At 42.8% G+C, this 20,349-nt stretch overlaps 1 protein-coding gene across 1 annotated transcript in view; it reads right to left on the reverse strand.

Annotated features, from left to right (window-relative positions):
• The window catches only part of LOC123990829 (contactin-associated protein-like 5), a 36,961-nt gene extending 22,129 nt beyond the window's left edge, over positions 1-14,832 (reverse strand). The window contains exons 1-9 of the mRNA XM_046291758.1: positions 14,785-14,832; positions 13,161-13,308; positions 9,175-9,378; positions 8,760-8,944; positions 8,319-8,462; positions 7,049-7,316; positions 6,035-6,178; positions 5,706-5,874; positions 3,881-3,987 (exon numbers count right to left, since the gene is read on the reverse strand). Of these exons, the coding sequence (XP_046147714.1) occupies positions 3,881-3,987; positions 5,706-5,874; positions 6,035-6,178; positions 7,049-7,316; positions 8,319-8,462; positions 8,760-8,944; positions 9,175-9,378; positions 13,161-13,308; positions 14,785-14,832 (1,417 nt within the window). The remainder of the gene's footprint in view (positions 1-3,880; positions 3,988-5,705; positions 5,875-6,034; positions 6,179-7,048; positions 7,317-8,318; positions 8,463-8,759; positions 8,945-9,174; positions 9,379-13,160; positions 13,309-14,784) is intronic.
• Between the last annotated feature and the right edge of the window lie 5,517 nt (positions 14,833-20,349).

The following is a 20,349-nucleotide window of genomic DNA, read 5'->3' on the forward strand; positions in this document are numbered from 1 at the left end:
ATGACGTCTCATAGATGGCTACAGAGGAACACAGGGAAACATGACGTCTCATAGATGGCTACAGAGGAACACAGGAAACATCATGACTCATAGATGGCTACAGAGGAACACAGGGAAACATCATGACTCATAGATGGCTACAGAGGAACACAGGGAAACATCATGACTCATAGATGGCTACAGAGGAACACAGGGAAACATCATGACTCATAGATGGCTACAGAGGAACACAGGGAAACATCATGACTCATAGATGGCTACAGAGGAACACAGGGAAACATCATGACTCATAGATGGCTACAGAGGAACACAGGGAAACATCATGTCTCATAGATGGCTACAGAGGAACACAGAGAAACATCATGACTCATAGATGGCTACAGAGGAACACAGGGAAACATCATGACTCATAGATGGCTACAGAGGAACACAGGGAAACATGACGTCTCATAGATGACTACAGAGGAACACAGGGATACATCATGCTCTCAAATGTCTGACAGAAATTTGATGAGAAAGTTTAAAAATGATTGTATTGGCTAGCATGTAACATAATTGCAAAGTGGCTGGCAAATTTGCCATAGTTCTGAGTGGATATTAGTTGAGAAACTCTAAAACACAGACATCTACCTTTGAAGATAGAAATATAATATATGGTACATAAATATATATGCTTTATACATGCTTTATATGAAACTACACATCCAAGTATAACTGACCAAATTATGAAAAACAAGCATAGTCATTTTGAATTCCGTAAAGTGAGTGTGGAAGAGGTGAAAAAAAGTATTGTTGTCTATCAACAATGACAAGCCACCGGGGTCTGACAATCTGGATGGAAAATTACTGAGGATGATAGTGGACGATATTGAGGATGATAGTGGACTATATTGCCACTCCTATTTGCGATCTCTTCAATCTTAGCCTACAGGAAATAGTGTTCCCTCAGGCCTGGAGGGAAGGAAAAGTCATTCCGCTACCCAAGAATAGCAATGCACCCTTTAATATAATAATAATAATATATGCCATTTAGCAGACGCTTTTATCCAAAGCGACTTACAGTCATGTGTGCATACATTCTACGTATGGGTGGTCCCGGGGATCGAACCCACTATCCTGGCGTTACAAACGCCATGCTCTACCAACTGAGCTACAGAAGGACCAAACAGCCAACCAATCAGCCTGTTACCAACACTAAGTAAATGGCCTGTTTTTGCCTTTACATCCCTTATCTTACCTCATTTGCTCACATCGTATATAGACTTATTTTTCTACTGTATTATTGACTGTATGTTTGTTTTACTCCATGTGTAACTCTGTGTTGTTGTATGTGTCGAACTGCTTTGCTTTATCTTGGCCAGGTCGCAATTGTAAATGAGAACTTGTTCTCAACTTGCCTACCTGGTTAAATAAAGGTGAAATAAAATAAAAATGTAGACAGTTACCTGTCTAACAGAACACAGAGAGTTCTTTAATGGAAGCCTCACCAACATAATCCAGGTAGTCAGGCATTCCCCAGGGCGGCTGTCTAGGCCTCTTACTTTTTTTCAATCTTTACTAATGACCTGCTACTGGCTCTGAGTAAAGCCTGTGTGTCTATGTATGGTGATGACTCTACACTCTACACATGTCAGCTACCACAGCAAGTGAAATTACTTAAAGGGCTGCAGTCAGTATCAGAATTGGTGGCAAGAAATAAGTTAATGCTAAATATTTCAAAACCTAAAAGCATTGTATTTGGGACAATTCATCCACTAAATCCTAAACCTCAACTACATATTGTAGTGAATAATGTGGAAATTGAGCAAGTTGAGGAGACTAAACTGCTTGGCGCAACCATGGATGGTAAACTGTTATGGTCAAAACATGTTGATGCAACAGTAGCTAAGGACTGTCCATAATAAAGCACTACTCTGTCTTCTTAACAATGATATCAACAGGGCAGGTCCTAGGCCCTAGTTTTGTCACAACTGGAACACTGTCCAGTCATATGGTCAGGTGCAACAAAGAACAGGGAAGAACAGGGCAGAACAGGGCAGAACAGGGCAGAACAGGGAAGAACAGGGCAGAACAGGGCAGAACAGGGAAGAACAGTGCAGAACAGGGAAGAACAGGGAAGAACAGGGCAGAACAGGGCAGAATAGGGCATAACAGGGCAGAACTGGGAAGAACAGGGCAGAACAGGGCAGAACAGGGCAGAACTGGGAAGAACAGGGCAGAACAGGGAAGAACAGGGCAGAACAGGGCAGAACAGGGCAGAACAGGGCAGAATAGGGCATAACAGGGCAGAACTGGGAAGAACAGGGCAGAACAGGGCAGAACAGGGCAGAACTGGGAAGAACAGGGCAGAACAGGGCAGAACAGGGCGGAACTGGGAAGAACAGGGCAGAACAGGGAAGAACAGGGCAGAACAGGGCAGAACAGGGAAAAACAGGGCAGAACAGGGCGGAACTGGGAAGAACTGGGAAGAACAGGGCAGAACAGGGCAGAACAGGGCAGAACTGGGAAGAACAGGGCAGAACAGGGCAGAACAGGGCAGAACTGGGAAGAACAGGGCAGAACAGGGAAGAACAGGGCAGAACAGGGCAGAACAGGGAAAAACAGGGCAGAACAGGGCAGAACAGGGCAGAACAGGGCAGAACAGGGCAGAACAGGGCAGAACAGGGAAGAACAGGGCAGAACAGGGCAGAACAGGGAAAAACAGGGCAGAACAGCTGGCTCTCATATTTACATGGAGAGCTAACATTAATAATATGCATGTAAGTCTCTCCTGGCTCAAAGTAGATGAGAGATTGACTTTTACAACTATTTGTATATGTGAGAGGTATTGACATGTTGAATGCACCTAGCTGTCTGACACCCATCCATACCCCACAATACATGCCACCAGAGGTCTCTTCACAGTCCCCAAATCCAGAACAAACTATGGAAGGCGCACACAGTACTACATAGAGCCATGACTACATGGAACTCTTCCACATCAGGTAACGGATGCAAGCAGCAGAATCAGGAGAAGAAAAAAACAGATAAAAAAACACCTTATGCACTCTACACATATTATACACATGGATTTTGTGTTGTAGATATGTGGTAGTAGAGTAGTGGCCTGAGGGCTCACACTTAACGTGTTGTGAAATCTGTTGTGAATGTATTGTAATGTTTTGAAAATTGTATAACTGCCTTGATTTTTTGGGGACCCCAGGAAGAGTAGCTACTGCCTACGTAGGAACTAATGGGGATTGATAATACATAGAAATACAATTGGACCTTGTCATACTAATGTTGTCGCCTTCCCATATTGCATGTCATATTGCACACATATGCATACTGTAACCAGGAAAAGGTACAAAGCCAGACACCATTATACATTAAAAAGAGTATGTTCGAAGTAAGTGGGGGCATTTTCAATCATGTGGTGCACATTCATATCAAGGTACACTGCATCCGCTGGCGAATAAACAAGAAATCAGTATTCAGGAGCAGAGGGTTCTGAGAGCGCTCAGTGGTGAATATCGAAAAGGGTATCTGTCTGGAGACGACAGATGAGACAAGAAACTTCCATGTGTCAGACTGAGGATCTTGATGTACCACTAACAGGGATGACCTGAGACCCAGATAGTTAAGTCAGGGGACTGATCACTACAGCTTCCATCTGGCTTTAAACCATCTCATGTTGTTACCCCTTTGAATGACACTTTATAAGGAGGGAAGCACATGGATAACAGCTCTATGTGATTGTGAGATACATTTAAATATAGTGCATATCCCGTCATGGGGTGTATTGTGCAGTATTGTCAAGAACACATTTGAGAAAGGAGTGGTGAGTGTTACTGTAAGGTACTGTATATAGTGTAGCTAAGAAGAGCAGGTGGGGACTCACAGTTGTGGCAGGTGGCTCCAGTGTATCCTGTCCCAGAGCAGTCGCAGTAGAAGCAGCTCCAAGACTGGGAACACTGCCCTCCATGTTCACAGAAGTTGGGCAGACATCTGGAGATAGGCAAAAGCAGAAATATACATGATGTTGTCATGTATAAAGATATCTATACTATGCATGAGCAAATGCCAGTGTGTTCATTATTTAAAAAATTAAAAAACATTCTAAAGATTTGATAAGGTAGAAAATCAACTGCAAAATCTGTTTTTTACAATCTCAGAGATTGATGACATACTGTACGTTTACTAGTTATTTGTTTGAAAGATTCTAAACTTGTTTTCCCAGTAATAAACACAAACACTCACACAACGAAAAGTCTTCGAAGGATAACGTGTTGGCAAACAAAGAAATGCAATCACAGCCCAAACACATATCTGTAAGATCTCACAATCCTTTCTGTAAAGACGGTCAAAATGTGATTTGTGTTTGTGTCCAGGCCTACTATCCTGAACCTTGCATTATCTGCTAAGGAGACTCCTCCCAATATATTTGTCGTTATCAAGGTCTGACACCGAGTACTCAAGAGGTGAGACGACACAGTTTGTGCATTTTTCTTTTGCCGTTGTTAATTTATGAATTACACAACCGCTCGGTAAATCCCAAATGAATTGGTACCCCTCAAACTCAGATTGTTTGGGCAACTGGTAAACAAACACAGTACTGTGTTATTATGTTTGAAAAAAATAAACGGCAGCATAATCACATCAAACACAGAACATGTGTTTATGGTTATTTGAACACCCAGCGCTTCACAGAAATTCCTCTGCTAACCTCAATTTCCTGATTAATAGTATTCTCCTCAAGCCTCCTTCAGTTTTGCGTAATTGCCCGGCTTTCAAGCACGCAGCTATACAAGCAGGCATCTACAATTTCATACACTGTCGTCTTTCTCCGATGAATTGCTATGGACCGGAGTGACCGCAGCAGTGGATAAGCAGCAGTGGATAAGGTAACACGCCGTGGTTTCATTACAGTAGTACTGTTTCTAGTGTTGTGTTCACGGCTGCCCTCACAGGTCATGAAATTAGAAGCCGCGGCACAGAAGTGAACACTTGCAAAAAACTGTCGTCATGAAATTTGATTGGACACAGAGAAAAGAAGATTAGCACTCGTAAAGGTTAATCTTCCAATCCTTTTAATGAAGCATAGTTCTGGTAGTTACATCAAGACACGCCACTCTGATGGACGATGACACATTTCCAACCGTCTGCTTGCACTAGCCTCCCTAAATAATATTGCATGGCAGTGAAATCTACAACACATTCAGCGTACTCTTTGAGGAAGGCTCCATGAGAGGCAGCCAATACACACAGACAGCTGTTTTGTTGTCACCAAGCATCTCATTTCTTCTTTTTACAAATTCTATTGCTTTAACTAACATCAACTAACATTTAATCTGTAATTGTTCCACACACTCCAACAGAATTTCAATCTGCCGGTTCGCATTCCAAACAGAACAATCAGGTATAGCTGTGATCTGACATCAGAGGTAGGATTCCCCTCAGGGTGAATACAAGGAGAAACGCCTGCTCTCTTGTTTGTCTCCTCCCTGTAAGTGTTCCTTGTTAGCAGGGCTCTCAACCAGGATGATGAGGCTACAGTACCAGGCTCCATTGCATGGTCTAATTGGCCGAGCCTATCTGTAAGGCTATCTCTATTGGCTGTGGTGGAGAGAATAAATGCCGTTTGTTTTAGTTTCTCATCCAAACACACCAACATTTGGAGCCCCACCTTACTTGGTATAACGTCTGCAGAAACCCTAAAGTCCAACCTGTCATGGATGCTACATGTGTCAAACTGCAGCTCCTTGTAGTCTCCTAGTTGTCCTTGGTGCACCAGGTTCAGGTCCATGGGCTGGCTGTTGATGGAGAAGAGACGCATGCACCCCTGGAATGCCAATGTGGGGTTCTCACAGCCTGAGACGTTCAGAGACGGACAACCTGTGACACAGATTGAAAAACTGTTGCAAAATCAACATATTTTCCTCATCCTGCATTTCCTGTATCCATCTTTAGATGATGTCTTCAGAAGCTGCACCAAAACCTGACCACCAAGACCTGGTGTCATGAGACAGTTATGCAGACAAGTGTGTGGCCTTACCTCCAAAGTAGAGACTGTCTCCTGCCTCCATGTGGTCTCCCAGCTCCATAGTTGAGGACGGCTCATTGTCCAGAGTCATGGTGACCTGGAGACCTCGGGAGCTGAGACTCGCAGAGTGCCACAGTCCATCATTGACTCTGTGACCTGTGGACACAGCGAGGTGTTGTTGCTGTGCACGTCACTTTTCAATGAGACACCACCAATCTCTATTACAGGCTTTTCAGACATCACTCGCAGGTTCTCTCAGGGACTGTTGGGATTGTGATCTCCAACATATGTAATATTTCAGATTACGTTGTTCGTGCTAGGCCTACATATTGCAAATCAGAGCCTGTCATTGGCTGTGTAATCTATGGTCACGTGCTACGACATACTACACTGTACTATGAAGAGAAGAGGACATGGAAATACAAATGAATGACTATGTGGTTGGTCAGATTGAAGCTAAATCATTGCCAGAGGACAGAACGTAATGCTGTGACTGTACTGGTGATTATTGTTGGATGAAACATTGATTTGGCAGTCGGTGCCAACTCAAAATAGACCTACAGTAACAGTGGATTGTGGGATATTAATTTTGACTGTCCTTTATAATGAAGGGCTTCCAAGCTGTGGCGGTCTTTCTGCAGGTCTATAATTCCCTCTGTGCCTGCCATCTGCTGAAAGTCTGGGCTCTGCAATCCAACGTAATTCTACATTTCTGTCTGACTGCAATCCTGCAGAACTGGCATCCAAAATACAAGATATAAAGGATGGCATTTTAACTCAAACCATTCAAAGAAGATGAAGCGTCCTCTGAGTTTATAGGTGGCAAAAGATAATAGAAATGATGTATATGAAATGTGCAAAACCAAACACAGATGGTCTCTGCCTGGATGATGGATGAATTTTTCACTGTCTGCCCGTTTCACTGGAACAAAAAGCCTTTTATACTCTGAGTCCCCATAGACAGAACCACTGATTCCAGCATAGAGTGGGTCTGGGTCAGCTAGACTCGAGGCTGTTGGCCCTCACCGGTGGAGACCTCTTCTTTCTGCTGGGCTGACATGTGGTGGGTCAGGCGCAGCCGACTGTTGCTGATCTGCAGCTCCAGTCGCTGGGGCTCCAGGGCCAGCCGGGTGGAGAGCAGTAGCCCATCTGGATTCCACGTTCTGAACTGGAAACGCAGAGCGAAGCCCCCCGAAGCAGACAGCGTGGCCGGGAGCGACAGGAAGCTGCTGCTGGAGCTCAGGAAGGTAGTGGACACCAGCTGGGGCTCAGAGCACGAGAAGGTCACGTTGCCCTGGTGACACACACAGAGCACACATATGACGGAATGATTTACTCACACCATCAACAACATGATGAATACATAATGAATCTCATGTTGGGTTTACTGTACGTTCATCTGAGCAGAATGACAAACAGTGGGCTGGTAAAGGAAGGTATCAACTGAATATGGTACTTAGATAACTAAATTGCCTGTAAGAACCCCAAAAAATATTGAGAATGGCATATAAAGCCAAATGACTATCTGAAATGTAAAAGGTGCATTACAAGACCACCACAAATGCAGAAATGTAATACAATATCAAACTGTGACATTTCTGAGTTTCTCCGCTCCAATCTAGGTCAGCCGTCAGGTGGGCAAAGAAAGAACACACTAATTCCAAGTGGTCCAGAGGCCTTGCGTGGTACATGGAGCTAAAGAGCAGCCATGTCAATTGAGGTCAGCGGCCCATCAATCCCAGAGCCTCAGAGGCAGGGAAGAGCAATCGGCAGCACTTGACTCTCAATGTGATCCCTCGCCACCAGACCACCACCTCAGGTTCCATTTCACATTGAAATTCCATTACGGATTCCATCATGGCAGTCAGTGAGAAAAAATTGCTCACTTTCTCAATTGTAAGTAAAGGCTTTTTAACATAGCAATCAGAATTTCAAGGGAAAAAAAGGTGCCTGTGATACAATTATGTGGCACTTAGGCTTCTGTCTGATTTGATGGGGGGGGGGGGGGGGGGGGGGGGGGGGGTCAGATATAACTTAAACGGTAGAGAGAATATAGATTGGTTTTCTCACTCAATGTTTTCCTCTACGGACAGAAAGCTATGTGACTAACTCAAATACAAGTGTGATTAAACATAGTCGAATCACATTGTAGGCAAACGTGAAATCTCACTGCAACAGTGCAATTAAAACAGTCTGAGTTCACAGAGGCCTTGGTTGATTAACTACTTTGTCCCCATACTATTTTAAGGATGTACTAATAATCTATGGTATGGTTGGTTGACAATGGTTGTCATACCACGCTGTAGATCTGAGGCTTGCGTCGCTTGGCTAGGTCGATGATGTTGATCCCATTGTAGTAGAGGTTCTCAATGCAGCCATGGAAGTTCTTCCTCAGGAAGGTACCAGGCTTACCTGGCAGTGGGATGCCCCCAAAGCTGAGCTTTGATGAGGAAAAAGGGTGAAACAATGACATCACTATTAAACGTATACAGGATTAATTCAAATTGCCTAGTGGTTAGAGCGTTGGACTAGTAACCAGAAGGTTGCAAGTTCAAACCCCCGAGCTGACAAGGTACAAATCTGTCGTTCTGCCCCTGAACAGGCAGTTAACCCACTGTTCCTAGGCCGTCATTGAAAATAAGAATTTGTTCTTAACTGACTTGCCTAGTTAAATAAAGGTAAAAAAAAAAAAAAAAGTGTCTGACTATTCTACAATAAGGTGTTTGGATAGACACACCTCATAGTCCACTTCCAGGGAGTCTCCTTCCCCCTTGGTCCTGAAGTGCTGTGTGTGGGTGTCCACGGTGAGGTTGACCTGCTTGTTGAAGCGCTCAATGAGGACAGAGTGCCAGTGCTGGTCGTCCAGAAGACTGCTGAGAGTGACCGCAACACGACCACTGCTGAACCGCAGCCTTGTGTCATCTGAAGACAGAGAGCAAGATAATATGGTTACTTTGATATAGATCATAACACAGTCCAGTATATTGAGGAAAGAAGAAGTCTCCTTGTGTCCTGTTACACATGACCTTTGACTCCTTGACCTCAGCGAGATGACCTTTACCAGGTTGAGGTAGAGGGCCAGCCTGCCCCGGTGTGACTAACTCACCCAGGTTGAGGTAGACGGCCAGCCTGCCCCGGTGTGACTAACTCACCCAGGTTGAGGTAGAGGGCCAGCCTGGCCCGGTGCAGCTCCAGTGTAATGTAGTTGCCCCTCTGACCCTCTCCATGGAGCAGCACCCCCTCAGCCTGGCGGCTCTTGAAGCGCAATGAGATCACATCCTTCACCGTGCTCATGGACTTCTGGTTAAACCGGTAGAGCAGGGAACTTCTGCCATCAAAGTCTGCCACGTCTGATTCTGAAGGCAATCAACAGACAGTTAAACGGTTTGGCATTGGATTACTTGCTCCCTGTCACAAAGAACCTATTATGAACACACTGCTATAGCTCTCTGCACTTCATACCTATGAAGGAAATGCTAGTGTCTACACCAATGGTCGTATTTAAATGTACACTGAACAAAAATATAAAGCAACATGTAAAGTGTTGGTCCCATGTTTCATGAGCTGAAATAAAAGATCTCCGAAATGTTCCATAAGCACAAAAATCTTATTTCTCTCAAATCTTGTGCACAGAATTGTTTACACCTGACAGGTGTGGCATATCAAGAAGCTGATTAAACAGCATGATCATTACACAGGTGCGCCTTGTGCGGGGAACAGAAAAGGACACTCTAAAATGTTCAGTTTCGTCACACAACACAATGCCTCATAAGTCTCAAGTTTTGAGGGGGTGTGCAATGTGTCGTGTGGGGGAGCAGTTTGCTGGTGAGAACGTTGTGAACAGAATGCCCCATGGTGGCGGTGGGGTTATGGTATGGTGTTTGCTGGTGAGAACGTTGTGAACAGAATGCCCCATGGTGGCGGTGGGGTTATGGTATTGGCGGGAATAAGCTACGGACAACAAAAACAATTGCTTTTTATCTATGGCAATTGAAATGCACAGCGATGCCGTGATGAGATCCTTAGGCCTTTGTTGTACCATTCATCCACCGCCATCACCTCATGTTTCAGCATGATAATGCAGGGCCCCATGTCGCAATTCCTGGAAGCTGAAAATGTCCCAGTTCTTCAGTGGCTTGCATACTCACCAGACATGTCACGCATTGAGCATTTTTGGGACGCTCTGGATTGACGTGTACAACAGCGTGTTCCAGTTCCTGCCAATATAGACCAACTATGCACAGCCATTTAAGAGGAGTGGAACAACATTCCACAGGCCCCAATCAACAGCCTCAATCATAGATCAACTCTATGAGAAGTGTTCTGCTGCATGAGGCAAATAGTGGTCACAGCAGATACTGACTGGTTTTCTGATCCATGCCCCTACCTTTTGTTTTAAGGTACACTATACAGTATATACAAAATTATTGAGACACGCCTTCAAATTAGTATATTCGGCTATTTCAGCCACACCCGTTGTTGTATAAAATCGAGCACACAGCCATGCAATCTCCATAGACAAATGTTGGCAGTAGAATGGTCTTACTGAAGAGCTCATTGACTTTCAACATGGCACTGTCATAGAATGCCACCTTTCCAACAAGCCAGTTTGTCAAATTTCTGCCCAGCTAGAGCTGCCCCGGTCAACTGTAAGTGGTGTTATTGTGAATTGGAAACGTCTAGGAGCAACAACGGTTCAGCCGCAAAGTGGTAGGCCACACAAGCTCACAGATGGAATCGCAGAGTGCTGAAGTGCGTAGCGTGTAAAAATCATCTGTCCTCATCTGCAACACACTACCGAGTTCCAAACTGCCTCTGGGGGCAATGTCAGCATAATAACTGTTTGTCGGGAGCTTCATGAAGTGGGTTTCCATGGCCGAGCAGCCTCACACAAGCCTAAGATCACCATGAGCAATGCCAAGTGTCAACTGGAGTTGTGTAAAGCTTGCCCCCATTGGACTCTGGAGCAGTGTGAATGTATTCTCTGGAGTGATGAATCACACTTCACCATCTGGCAATCGAAAGGAGGGATCTGGATTTGGTGGATGCCATGAGAACGCTACCTGCCCGAATGTACAGTACCATCTGTAAAGTTTGGTAGAGGAGGAATAATGGTTTGGGGCTGTTTTTCATCCCTTAGTTCCAGTGAAGGGAAATCTTAAAGCTACAGCATTCGATGACATTCTTGACGATTCTATGCTTCCAACTTTGTGGCAACAGTTTGAGGAAGGCCCTTTCCTGTTTCAGATGCCCCCGTGCTGAAAGCGAGGTCCATACAGAAATGTTGTTGAGATCGATGTGGAAGAACTTGACTGGCCAGCACAGAGCCCTGACATTAAGTACATCGAACACCTTTGGGATGAATTGGAAAGCCGACTGCGAGCCAGCCGATCTCACTAAAGCTTGTGGCTGAATGGAAGCAAGTCCCCGCAGCAATGTCCCAACATCTAGTGGAAAGCCTTCCCACAAGAGTGGAAGCTATTATAGCAGCAAAGGGTGGACCAACTCCATATTAATGCCCATGATTTTGCAATGAGATGTTCGACGAGCAGGTGTCCACATACTTTTGGTCATGTAGTGTACTTGGTTTTTACCTGCATTAAGTACTAATTTCAGTTCAACAAAGGCTTTCTGCAGGGCAATAAAGGCAGAGTGAAACTCTGACAGAGCTTTATCAGCTGTGGGAGCAATAGCATACACCACAGTGTCATCTGTATACACTATAAAGTTACAATTTTGTACAGATAAATGAATATCATACATTTAAATATTGAAAAGAACCGGACCAAGAATCGATCCCTGTGGGACACCTTTTGTTATGTCCATAAAACATGATTTAACACCATCAGTAAATACTTATTCACATACATATTTGTTTGAACTCATCCAAGATTGATTTAGACTGTATTTGTCTTACAGGCCACATACACTACAACAACAAAAGTATCTGTGACCAACAGATGCATATCTGTATTCCCAGTCATGTGAAATCCATAGATTAGGGCCAAATTAATGTTTAAATTGACTGATTTCCTTATATGAATGGTAACTCTTGAAAAATCTTTGAAATTGTTGCATTGTTGCGTTTATATATTTTTTCAGTATACATTATGCTGGAAGCCATTTCCATGTGTAACTGGATAGGGAAAATCTCTGACATAGACTTGTTATTTTTCTTAGATAATTGCAGTATCTAGTTCTTGTACTCACTCACCCCTTTCTGTCATACACAATTGATTCCTGTAAGTGTTCAAAAAGGCAAGTTATTAGTTTGCCATAGGGAGAATTGTCAGCCTTACCCATTGAATTTATTCACTGAGAGACCTGGAGTACATTCATCTCTATTTACATATCCATTAATGTAATGACATGAACATTGCAGAACAACAACAAAAAAACTATTTTTCATCTCTCTCCCTCACTCGCTCTTTTCTCTCTGTGTCATGAATTGATCAACCTATTTTATAGTTCAAAATGAAGATGTGTATTGCCCCTCCTTTTATTTACTGTACTTTGAGCTGCATTTATTAGCAGAGCATCCAACATGAATACAGGGATCATGCTGTGGAACCAGTCGGCATGATGAAAGTGCTCACTCAGGGATAATTACAACTGTCCAGTAATACACTAATGATATATATATATATTAGTATGATGGTAATTCACTTGTTGATTAGAGTATTTTAATTTATTGTTGGAGCTAGTAACTTCAGCATTTTGCTGCACCTGTTGTAACACCTGCAAAATCTTTGTACACGGCCAATAAACGTTAATTTGATTAGATTGGTTAATATAGCATTACCCTGGATCTCAACTGGCATGCCTGCCTGGCTGTTACTGTCTGTCTCTCTTGGTCGGCATTTTACTTTAAGAATTTGTGATAAAAGAGAGAATTGCATCAATATCAAAATCCTATCTACTATATTTCTGCAGTTGTCCTCAAACATCCTGCTTTCATTCAAGGTTATACACAGAAGTATGGTGTTCTGGATGTAATGGGTGGAGGGGCTACTTACTGTAGGCATTATGATATTAGCTGAACGTGTTTGGTCTGAATGTAAGGGCTGGTGGTCTGATCACTCACTGTAGTCACAGCCTATATGGTCTGAATGTAAGGGATGGTGGTCTGATCACTCACTGTAGGCACAGCCGTAGACCTCCACTCTGAGTCCCACCCAGCCACTGGGGTTCCAGTCCAGGGGGACGAAGCGCAGGAAGCGGCTTCTGATAGAGTGGGACAACTTGTGGTGGACGACACCGTCAGCGTTCACGTTCCCCACAAACCTCTGCAGACAGATGGAGAGAGGAGGAAGAGAGTAGGGAGGAGGAAGAGAAGAATGAGAGAGGAGTGAGAGGAGAGTGAGAGGAGAACAGGCAGCAGGGAAACGCCAACATAAATATATAAATACGTATTTAATATATACACTACGGTCAAAAGTTTAAGAACACCTACTCATTCAAGGGTTTTCCTTAATTTTACTATTTTCTGCATTGTACAATAATAGTGAAAATGTCAAAACTATTAAATAACACATATGGAATCATGTTGTAACCAAAAAAGTGTTAAACAAATAAAAATATATATTATATGTGAGATTCTTCAAATAGCCACCCTTTGCCTCGATGACAGCTTTGCACACCCATGGCATTCTCTCCACCAGCTTCATGAGGTAGTCACCTGGAATGCATTTCAATTAAGACATGTGCCACCTTAAAAGTTAATTTGTGGAATTTCTTTCCTTCTTAACCCTTATGTAGACTTAACATTCTGTATACTCCCCTTTTCCTAAGTGTCAAAAATGACCCACCTTCACTGAACCCCAATAATAAAGCAGCTTAATTGAATTTTAAATCTATTTTGCATGAAGAAACAACCTTTCATTCATCACAAACTTTGTCCCTCTTCACAATGCTGAAAGACTGCATTTAAATCAGTGGAAACCCTCATTTTCTATTACAACACACCTGTCATGATTGTTTTCTTTACTAAAGTAGAGATTTATTATTATTATTGCTAAGTTACTACATAGGTGTAAACATACATTCTTTAGCAAGAGATAGCACTTGTAAAGCCTAAAAAAGTAGCCGAAATGTGCAGAAAGTAGTTTCGAATGCATTTTATTGAAGAGAAACAAGAACAGTCTTGAACTTTATTTGGCAACATAGTGATATATTCTTATATACTGTACAATGAGGAATTCAACTACAAAATACTAGTCTTCTACCATTTTGTTGAGCCAATGCTCACAACCACAAGGTGTAAAAACAACAACAATAAATAAGAATAAATTAATAGAGATACAAAACAAAAACGTGAAGAACATGATTCAATCAACTCTAATTAGCACATGTAGGACAATATGCAAGTGTGTGTGCATGGACTTTGCAGATATATTTCTCACATGTGCAGCACATATTTGTTTTCCAGTCCTTCTTTGGGGGGCATAATTGGCATCTCCTCCTCTTGCCTGCCCCAGCTGCAGCCTCAGGTGGATCAGGACAAGATTCAGCCCCCTGAACAGCTTTCACAAGCACTGCAGAGGCTGATGTGCGGGGGAGGCGCTCCCTTCTTTGAATGTGTGAGGTTACAAGTGCCTTTCCCAGCTGCTCCAAGAACACCCTCCTCTTTTTCCACTTATCAGGCATCCAGGTAGGGTTGAACTTGTTCCATACTACAAAGTTATTGTATGAGGACACATCAAAGATGTTATGGAAGATGACCAGAGGCCAGTCATCCTCCTGCAGCTGTAAATTCCAATGACCTTGTCCAGGTTGTCCATGCCTCCTTTGTTGTGGTTGTAGTCCAGCATGACGGCGGGCTTCCTGTCGTCGCGATCTCTGATCTCAGCCGTTTTGTGCAGTGTGCTCAGGAGGACCACATTCAGGTTCCTCTTTGGGAGGTAAGAAACTAGAGTGATAGTGAAGGCAAACTTTGATGAGAAGGCCTCTCTCCCCCTTGTTGTGAGGAGTGCAGGGGGGAGCTCAGACTTGTTCTTTCTAACTGTGCCAACCATGGTGATCCTCCTCTTCAGGAGCTGCTGGCTGAGTTCAATCAGTAGCACACAATCTCAATTTCTCATTGTGTGTGTGTGTGGTTTTTGTGGTGTGTAAATGATTTGATAATCTTTGTACCCTGGTGGTGTACAGCTTTCATGGAAATATGAACTAAGGCTACGTTTCACTTTTTCTCATGTTGTGGGTCACCCTAGCAAAAAATATAATTTACGGCATTTTCTCTGCTGTTAAACATAGTAGTGGGACATTTTTTACCCCTAAAACAACACAAGGGTTTGAGCCAATCAGTTATGTTGTGAAAAGGTAGGAGTGTGTCATGATGTTGGCCTGGGAGATAGGTTTATGAGTCATAAATACCTCTTCCCCCCCTTTTCCTCTCTCTCTCTACCCTACTGATGTTACATTTGCAAAACCCTTGATTAACATAGAGATTCTGGGAAAATCAGAAGGTGGGGGAAAATGAATAATATTCCGGTAATCCGACCAATTGAACATATGATGGTACTTATGAATATGATGTCAGTTCGGTTGTCATCTGAGACATTCTCATCAATGATAAGATGACAAATTCTACAGTGGAAAGTCTACACATCAGATTCACATGGAATTGTTGTTCAACTTAAATGTTTGAATATGAAATTATTCTTGATGGGATGAAATGTGATTTTAGCTTCTAAAGTGTGAGATTTGGGTTTTCATAAGGTAGGGCTCTGCTCAATCAGTGGTCCGCCCCTGTGAAGGGACATGGGCTATAAAACTTTTCAAACACGCCCTCCTCTCCCTTCCTATATAAAGCCTTGACGACAATATAACCTCCTGTTCCGAGGATGTGGGGACGACGGTCCGATGTCAGAATGGTTCAGATAATAACTACAGAACGAAGCCAACATCAGCGTGAGCTTTGGTTGCGAATGGTATGAACTTTGAACTCTTATTCACTACAGAAGTGATACCTCCTATCCGTTGAGTTAGCAACAGCCGCTGCAAACGAGGGTTAGGAAGGAACAGAAAGAGTATCCCGTCTATCACACAACGACGTTACTACAACGTATCCAATTGACAACCAGAGACATTCTTCAAAGGACAAAGGACTCGGCTGGACAACACGGCCTTCCGTCTACCACCAACCTACTGAAGTGCAGCTCAGAGTAAATATTTATTCCATTTTCCTTTTCCAAATGGGCGGTAATTTAGAATGCATAAGATACTGTATTTACGATTGCACAGCTTCGCCCTTTATTCCTCAGTCTTCCCGCTCTTTCACTCAAACCCAGCCCCGTTTCTTTTGTGTAACAAGTTGTCATGTCTGTTCCGCCCGCTAGGGACGTTTTCCTTTATGACGTAATTTGTAATCAAGTTATGATTTAATTATGTGTATGTCTAATTCTGTGTGATTAGTTAGGTATTTAGTAAATAAATAATTAAACCCAATTTTTTATTGCTGATTTAACTTGTTAGCCAGGGTTCGTGAAGATAACCAAGAATTTACAACTTTCAGATGAGACTGAATTAAGATGACGATTAATATTGACTGCTATTGATGTAAAATATTACTAGTGTCACGTTCGTCGTAGTGAGGAGACCAAAGCGCAGCGTGGTGTGAATAAATTATTTTAATGTTAGACGAATGAACACGAAGAACACTAAACAAACAAACAAAATAATAAGACGAACGTAACCGTTATCAATACTGTGTGCAAACATGCAACATCACATAGACAATAACCCACGGACCACATTACAAAACAGGCTATCTACATATGGTTCCCAATCAGAGACAACGACAAACACCTGCCACTGATTGAGAACCATATCAGGCCAAAACACAAAGAAATAGACTAACTAGACATGCAACATAGAATGCCCACTCATATCACACTCTGACCAAACAAAACATAGAAACAAACAACACAAATAATGGTCAGAGTGTGATGACTAGGTCTTTAAGATTTTATTCGGAAGATAACAGCACTAAAAATATTATTTTGTGGTGCCCAGACTCTCTAGTTAATTACATTTACATGATTAGCTCAATCAGGTAATATTAATTACGGAGAAATTATTTTATAGAATAGCATGTCATATCACTTAATCCGGCATACCCAAAGACACGACAGGTGGTATACAGAAGATAGCTATATTTGGTAAAAGACCATATTATAGCAAGAACAGCTCAAATAAGTAAAGAGAAATGACAGTCCATCATTAGTCTAAGACATGAAGGTTAGTCAATATGGAAAATGTCAAGAACTTTGAAAGTTTCTTCAAATGCAGTCGCAAAAACCATCAAGCGCTATGATCAAACTGGCTCTCATGAGGACTGCCACAACAATGGAAGACCCAGAATTACCTCTGAATTACCTCTCAATTGCAGCCCAAATAAATGCTTCACGGAGTTCATGTAACAGACACATCTCAACATCAACTGTTCAGAGGAGACTGTGTGAATCAGCCTTCATGATCGAATTGCTGTAAAGAACCCACTACCTAAGGACACCAATAAGAAGAAGAGACGTGCTTGGGCCAAGAAACACGAGCAATGGACATTAGACCAGTGGAAATATGTCCTTTGGTCTGCAGTCCAAATGGATGATTTTTGGTTCCAACCGCCCTGTCTTTGTGAGAAGCAGTGTGGGTGAATGGATGGTCTCCGCATGTGTATTTCCCACCATAAAGCATGGAGGAGGTGTAATGGTGTGGGGGTGCTTTGCTGGTGACACTGTCTGTGATTTCTTTAGAATTTAGAATATCCCTCAATAATTGCCCTGCATTTAACGTCATCCATCATTCCTTCAATTCTGGCCAGTTTCACAGTCCCTGTCGATTAAAAACATCCCCACAGCATGATGTTGCCAGCACCATGCTTCCCTGTGGGGATGAAGTTCCCAGGGTGATGAGAGGTGTTGGGTTTGTGCCAGACATAGCATTTTCCTTGATGGCCAAAAAGCTCAATTTTAGTCTTCTCTGACCAGAGGACCTTCTTACATATGTTTGGAGAGTCTCCCAGATACCTTTGGGCAAACACCAAATGTGTTGTCTTATTTATTTATTTTAGCAATGTTTTTTTCTGGCCACTCTTCAGTAAAAACCAGCTCTGTGGAGTGTACGGCTTAAAGTGGTCCTATGGACAGGTACTCCAATCGTTGTGGAGCTTTGCAGCTCCTTCAGGGTTATCTTTGGTCTCTTTGTTGCCTCTCTGATTAATGCCCTCTTTGCCTGGTCCTTGAGTTTTGGTGGGCAGCCCTCTCTTGGCAGGTTTGTTGTGGTGCCGTATTCTTTCAATTTTTTAAGAATGGATTTAAATGGTGCTCCGTGGAATGTTCAGAGTTTATGATATTTTTTTATAACCCAACCCTGATCTGTACTTTCCACAACTTTGTCCCTGACCATTTTGGAGAACTCCTTGGTCTTCATGGTGCCGCTTGCTTGGTGGTGTTCCTTGCTTGGTGGTGTTGCACACACTGGGGCCTTTCAGGACAGGTGTATATATACACTGAGATCATGTGACAGATCATGTGATACTTAGACTGCACATAGGTGGACTTTATTTAACTAATTATGTGATTTCTGAAGGTAATTGGTTGCACCAGGTCTTATTTAGGAGATTCGTAGTAAAAGGGGTGAATACATACACATGTACCACTTACCAGTTTAAATATATTTTTTTGAAACAAGTAATTGTTTTCATTTCACTTCAATTTGGACTATTTTGTGTATGTCCATTACATGACAACCAAATAAAAATATATTTAAATGACAGGTTGTAACGCAACAAAATAGGAAAAACGCCAAGGGAGATGAATACTTTTGCAAGGCACTGTAAATGGAAGAAGTTTGTAACCACCAAGATTCTTCCTAGAGCTGGCAGCCCGGCCAAAATGAGCAATCGGGTGAGAAGGGCCTTGGTCGGGGAGGTGACCAAGAAACCAATGGTCACTCTGACAGAGCTCCAAAGTTCCTCTGTGGCCATGGTAGAACCTTCCAGAAGGACAACCATCTCTGCAACACTCCACCAATCAGGCCTTAATGGTAGTGGAAGCCATTCCTCAGTAAAATGCACATGACAGCCTGCTTGGACTTTGCCAAAGGCACCTAAAGGACTCAGACCATGAGAAACCAGATTCATTGGTCTGATGAAACCAAGATTGAACTTTTTGGCCTGATTGCCAAATATCATGTCTGGAGGAAACCTGACACCGACCCTATGGTGAAGCATGGTGGTGGCAGCATCAGGCTGTTGGGATGTTTTTCAGCAGCAGCAACTCGGAGGCTAGTCAGAATCCAGGGAAAGAGGAACGAAGCAAATTACAGAGAGATCCTTGATGATATCCTGCTCCCGAGTGCTCAGGACCTCAGACTGGGGCGAAGGTTTACATTCCAACAGTACAATGGCCCTGTGCACACAGCCAAGACAATGCAGGAGTTGCTTCGGGACACGTCTCTGAATGTCCTTGAGTGGCCCAGCCAGAGCCCGGACTTGAACTCGATCAAACATCTCTGGAGACACCTGAAAATAGCTGTGCAGCAACACTCCCCATCCAACCTGACAGAGCTTGAATGGATCTGAAGAAAAGAATGGGAGAAACTCTCCAAATACAGGTGTGCCATGTTTGTAGCATCATACCCAAGAAGACTCAAGGCTGTAATCGCTGCCAAAGGTGCTTCGACAAAGTACTGAGTAAAGGGTCTGAATACTAATGTGTAATTTCCATGTATTATTTGTTCTCATGATCAATTAGCCTTTTAAAATTATAAACTTGGATTAGCTAACACAACGTGCCATTGGAACACTGGAGTGATGGTTGCTGATAATGGGCCCCTGTACGCCGATGTAGATTTTCCATTAAAAATCAGCCGTTTCCAACTACAATAGTTATTTACAACATTAACAATGTCTACACTGTATTTCTGATAATTTGATGTTATTTTAATGGACACATTTCTTTTGCTTTTCTTTAAAAAACAAGGACATTTTTAAGTGACTCCAAACTTTTGAACGGTAATGTAACTAACTAATAACTATACATGAAAAACGAACATCTTGAGGGAACTGTGTTCTTTAAACAAAACCGGAGAGCAATTACAGCTCTGTTATCAAAGGAGTCGATGTTAACCACGTATGTCTGAACTGACCTTGTATCTTGTCTAGGAAAATGGCTTTCAGCAAAGAATTGAAAAGGGGTTTGTGTTTTCTAGGACAAATGTTTGCATCATAAATATAAATGGATGTAGTTCCCACGAAATGTGAAAGGTATGAAACATTACTATGTTGCGACGAAGCAAAACTCTATCCAAATGACTCTGCTTTAAGA

The sequence above is a fragment of the Oncorhynchus gorbuscha genome, linkage group LG01, assembly GCF_021184085.1.
Source record: "Oncorhynchus gorbuscha isolate QuinsamMale2020 ecotype Even-year linkage group LG01, OgorEven_v1.0, whole genome shotgun sequence".
Taxonomy (NCBI): domain Eukaryota; kingdom Metazoa; phylum Chordata; class Actinopteri; order Salmoniformes; family Salmonidae; genus Oncorhynchus; species Oncorhynchus gorbuscha.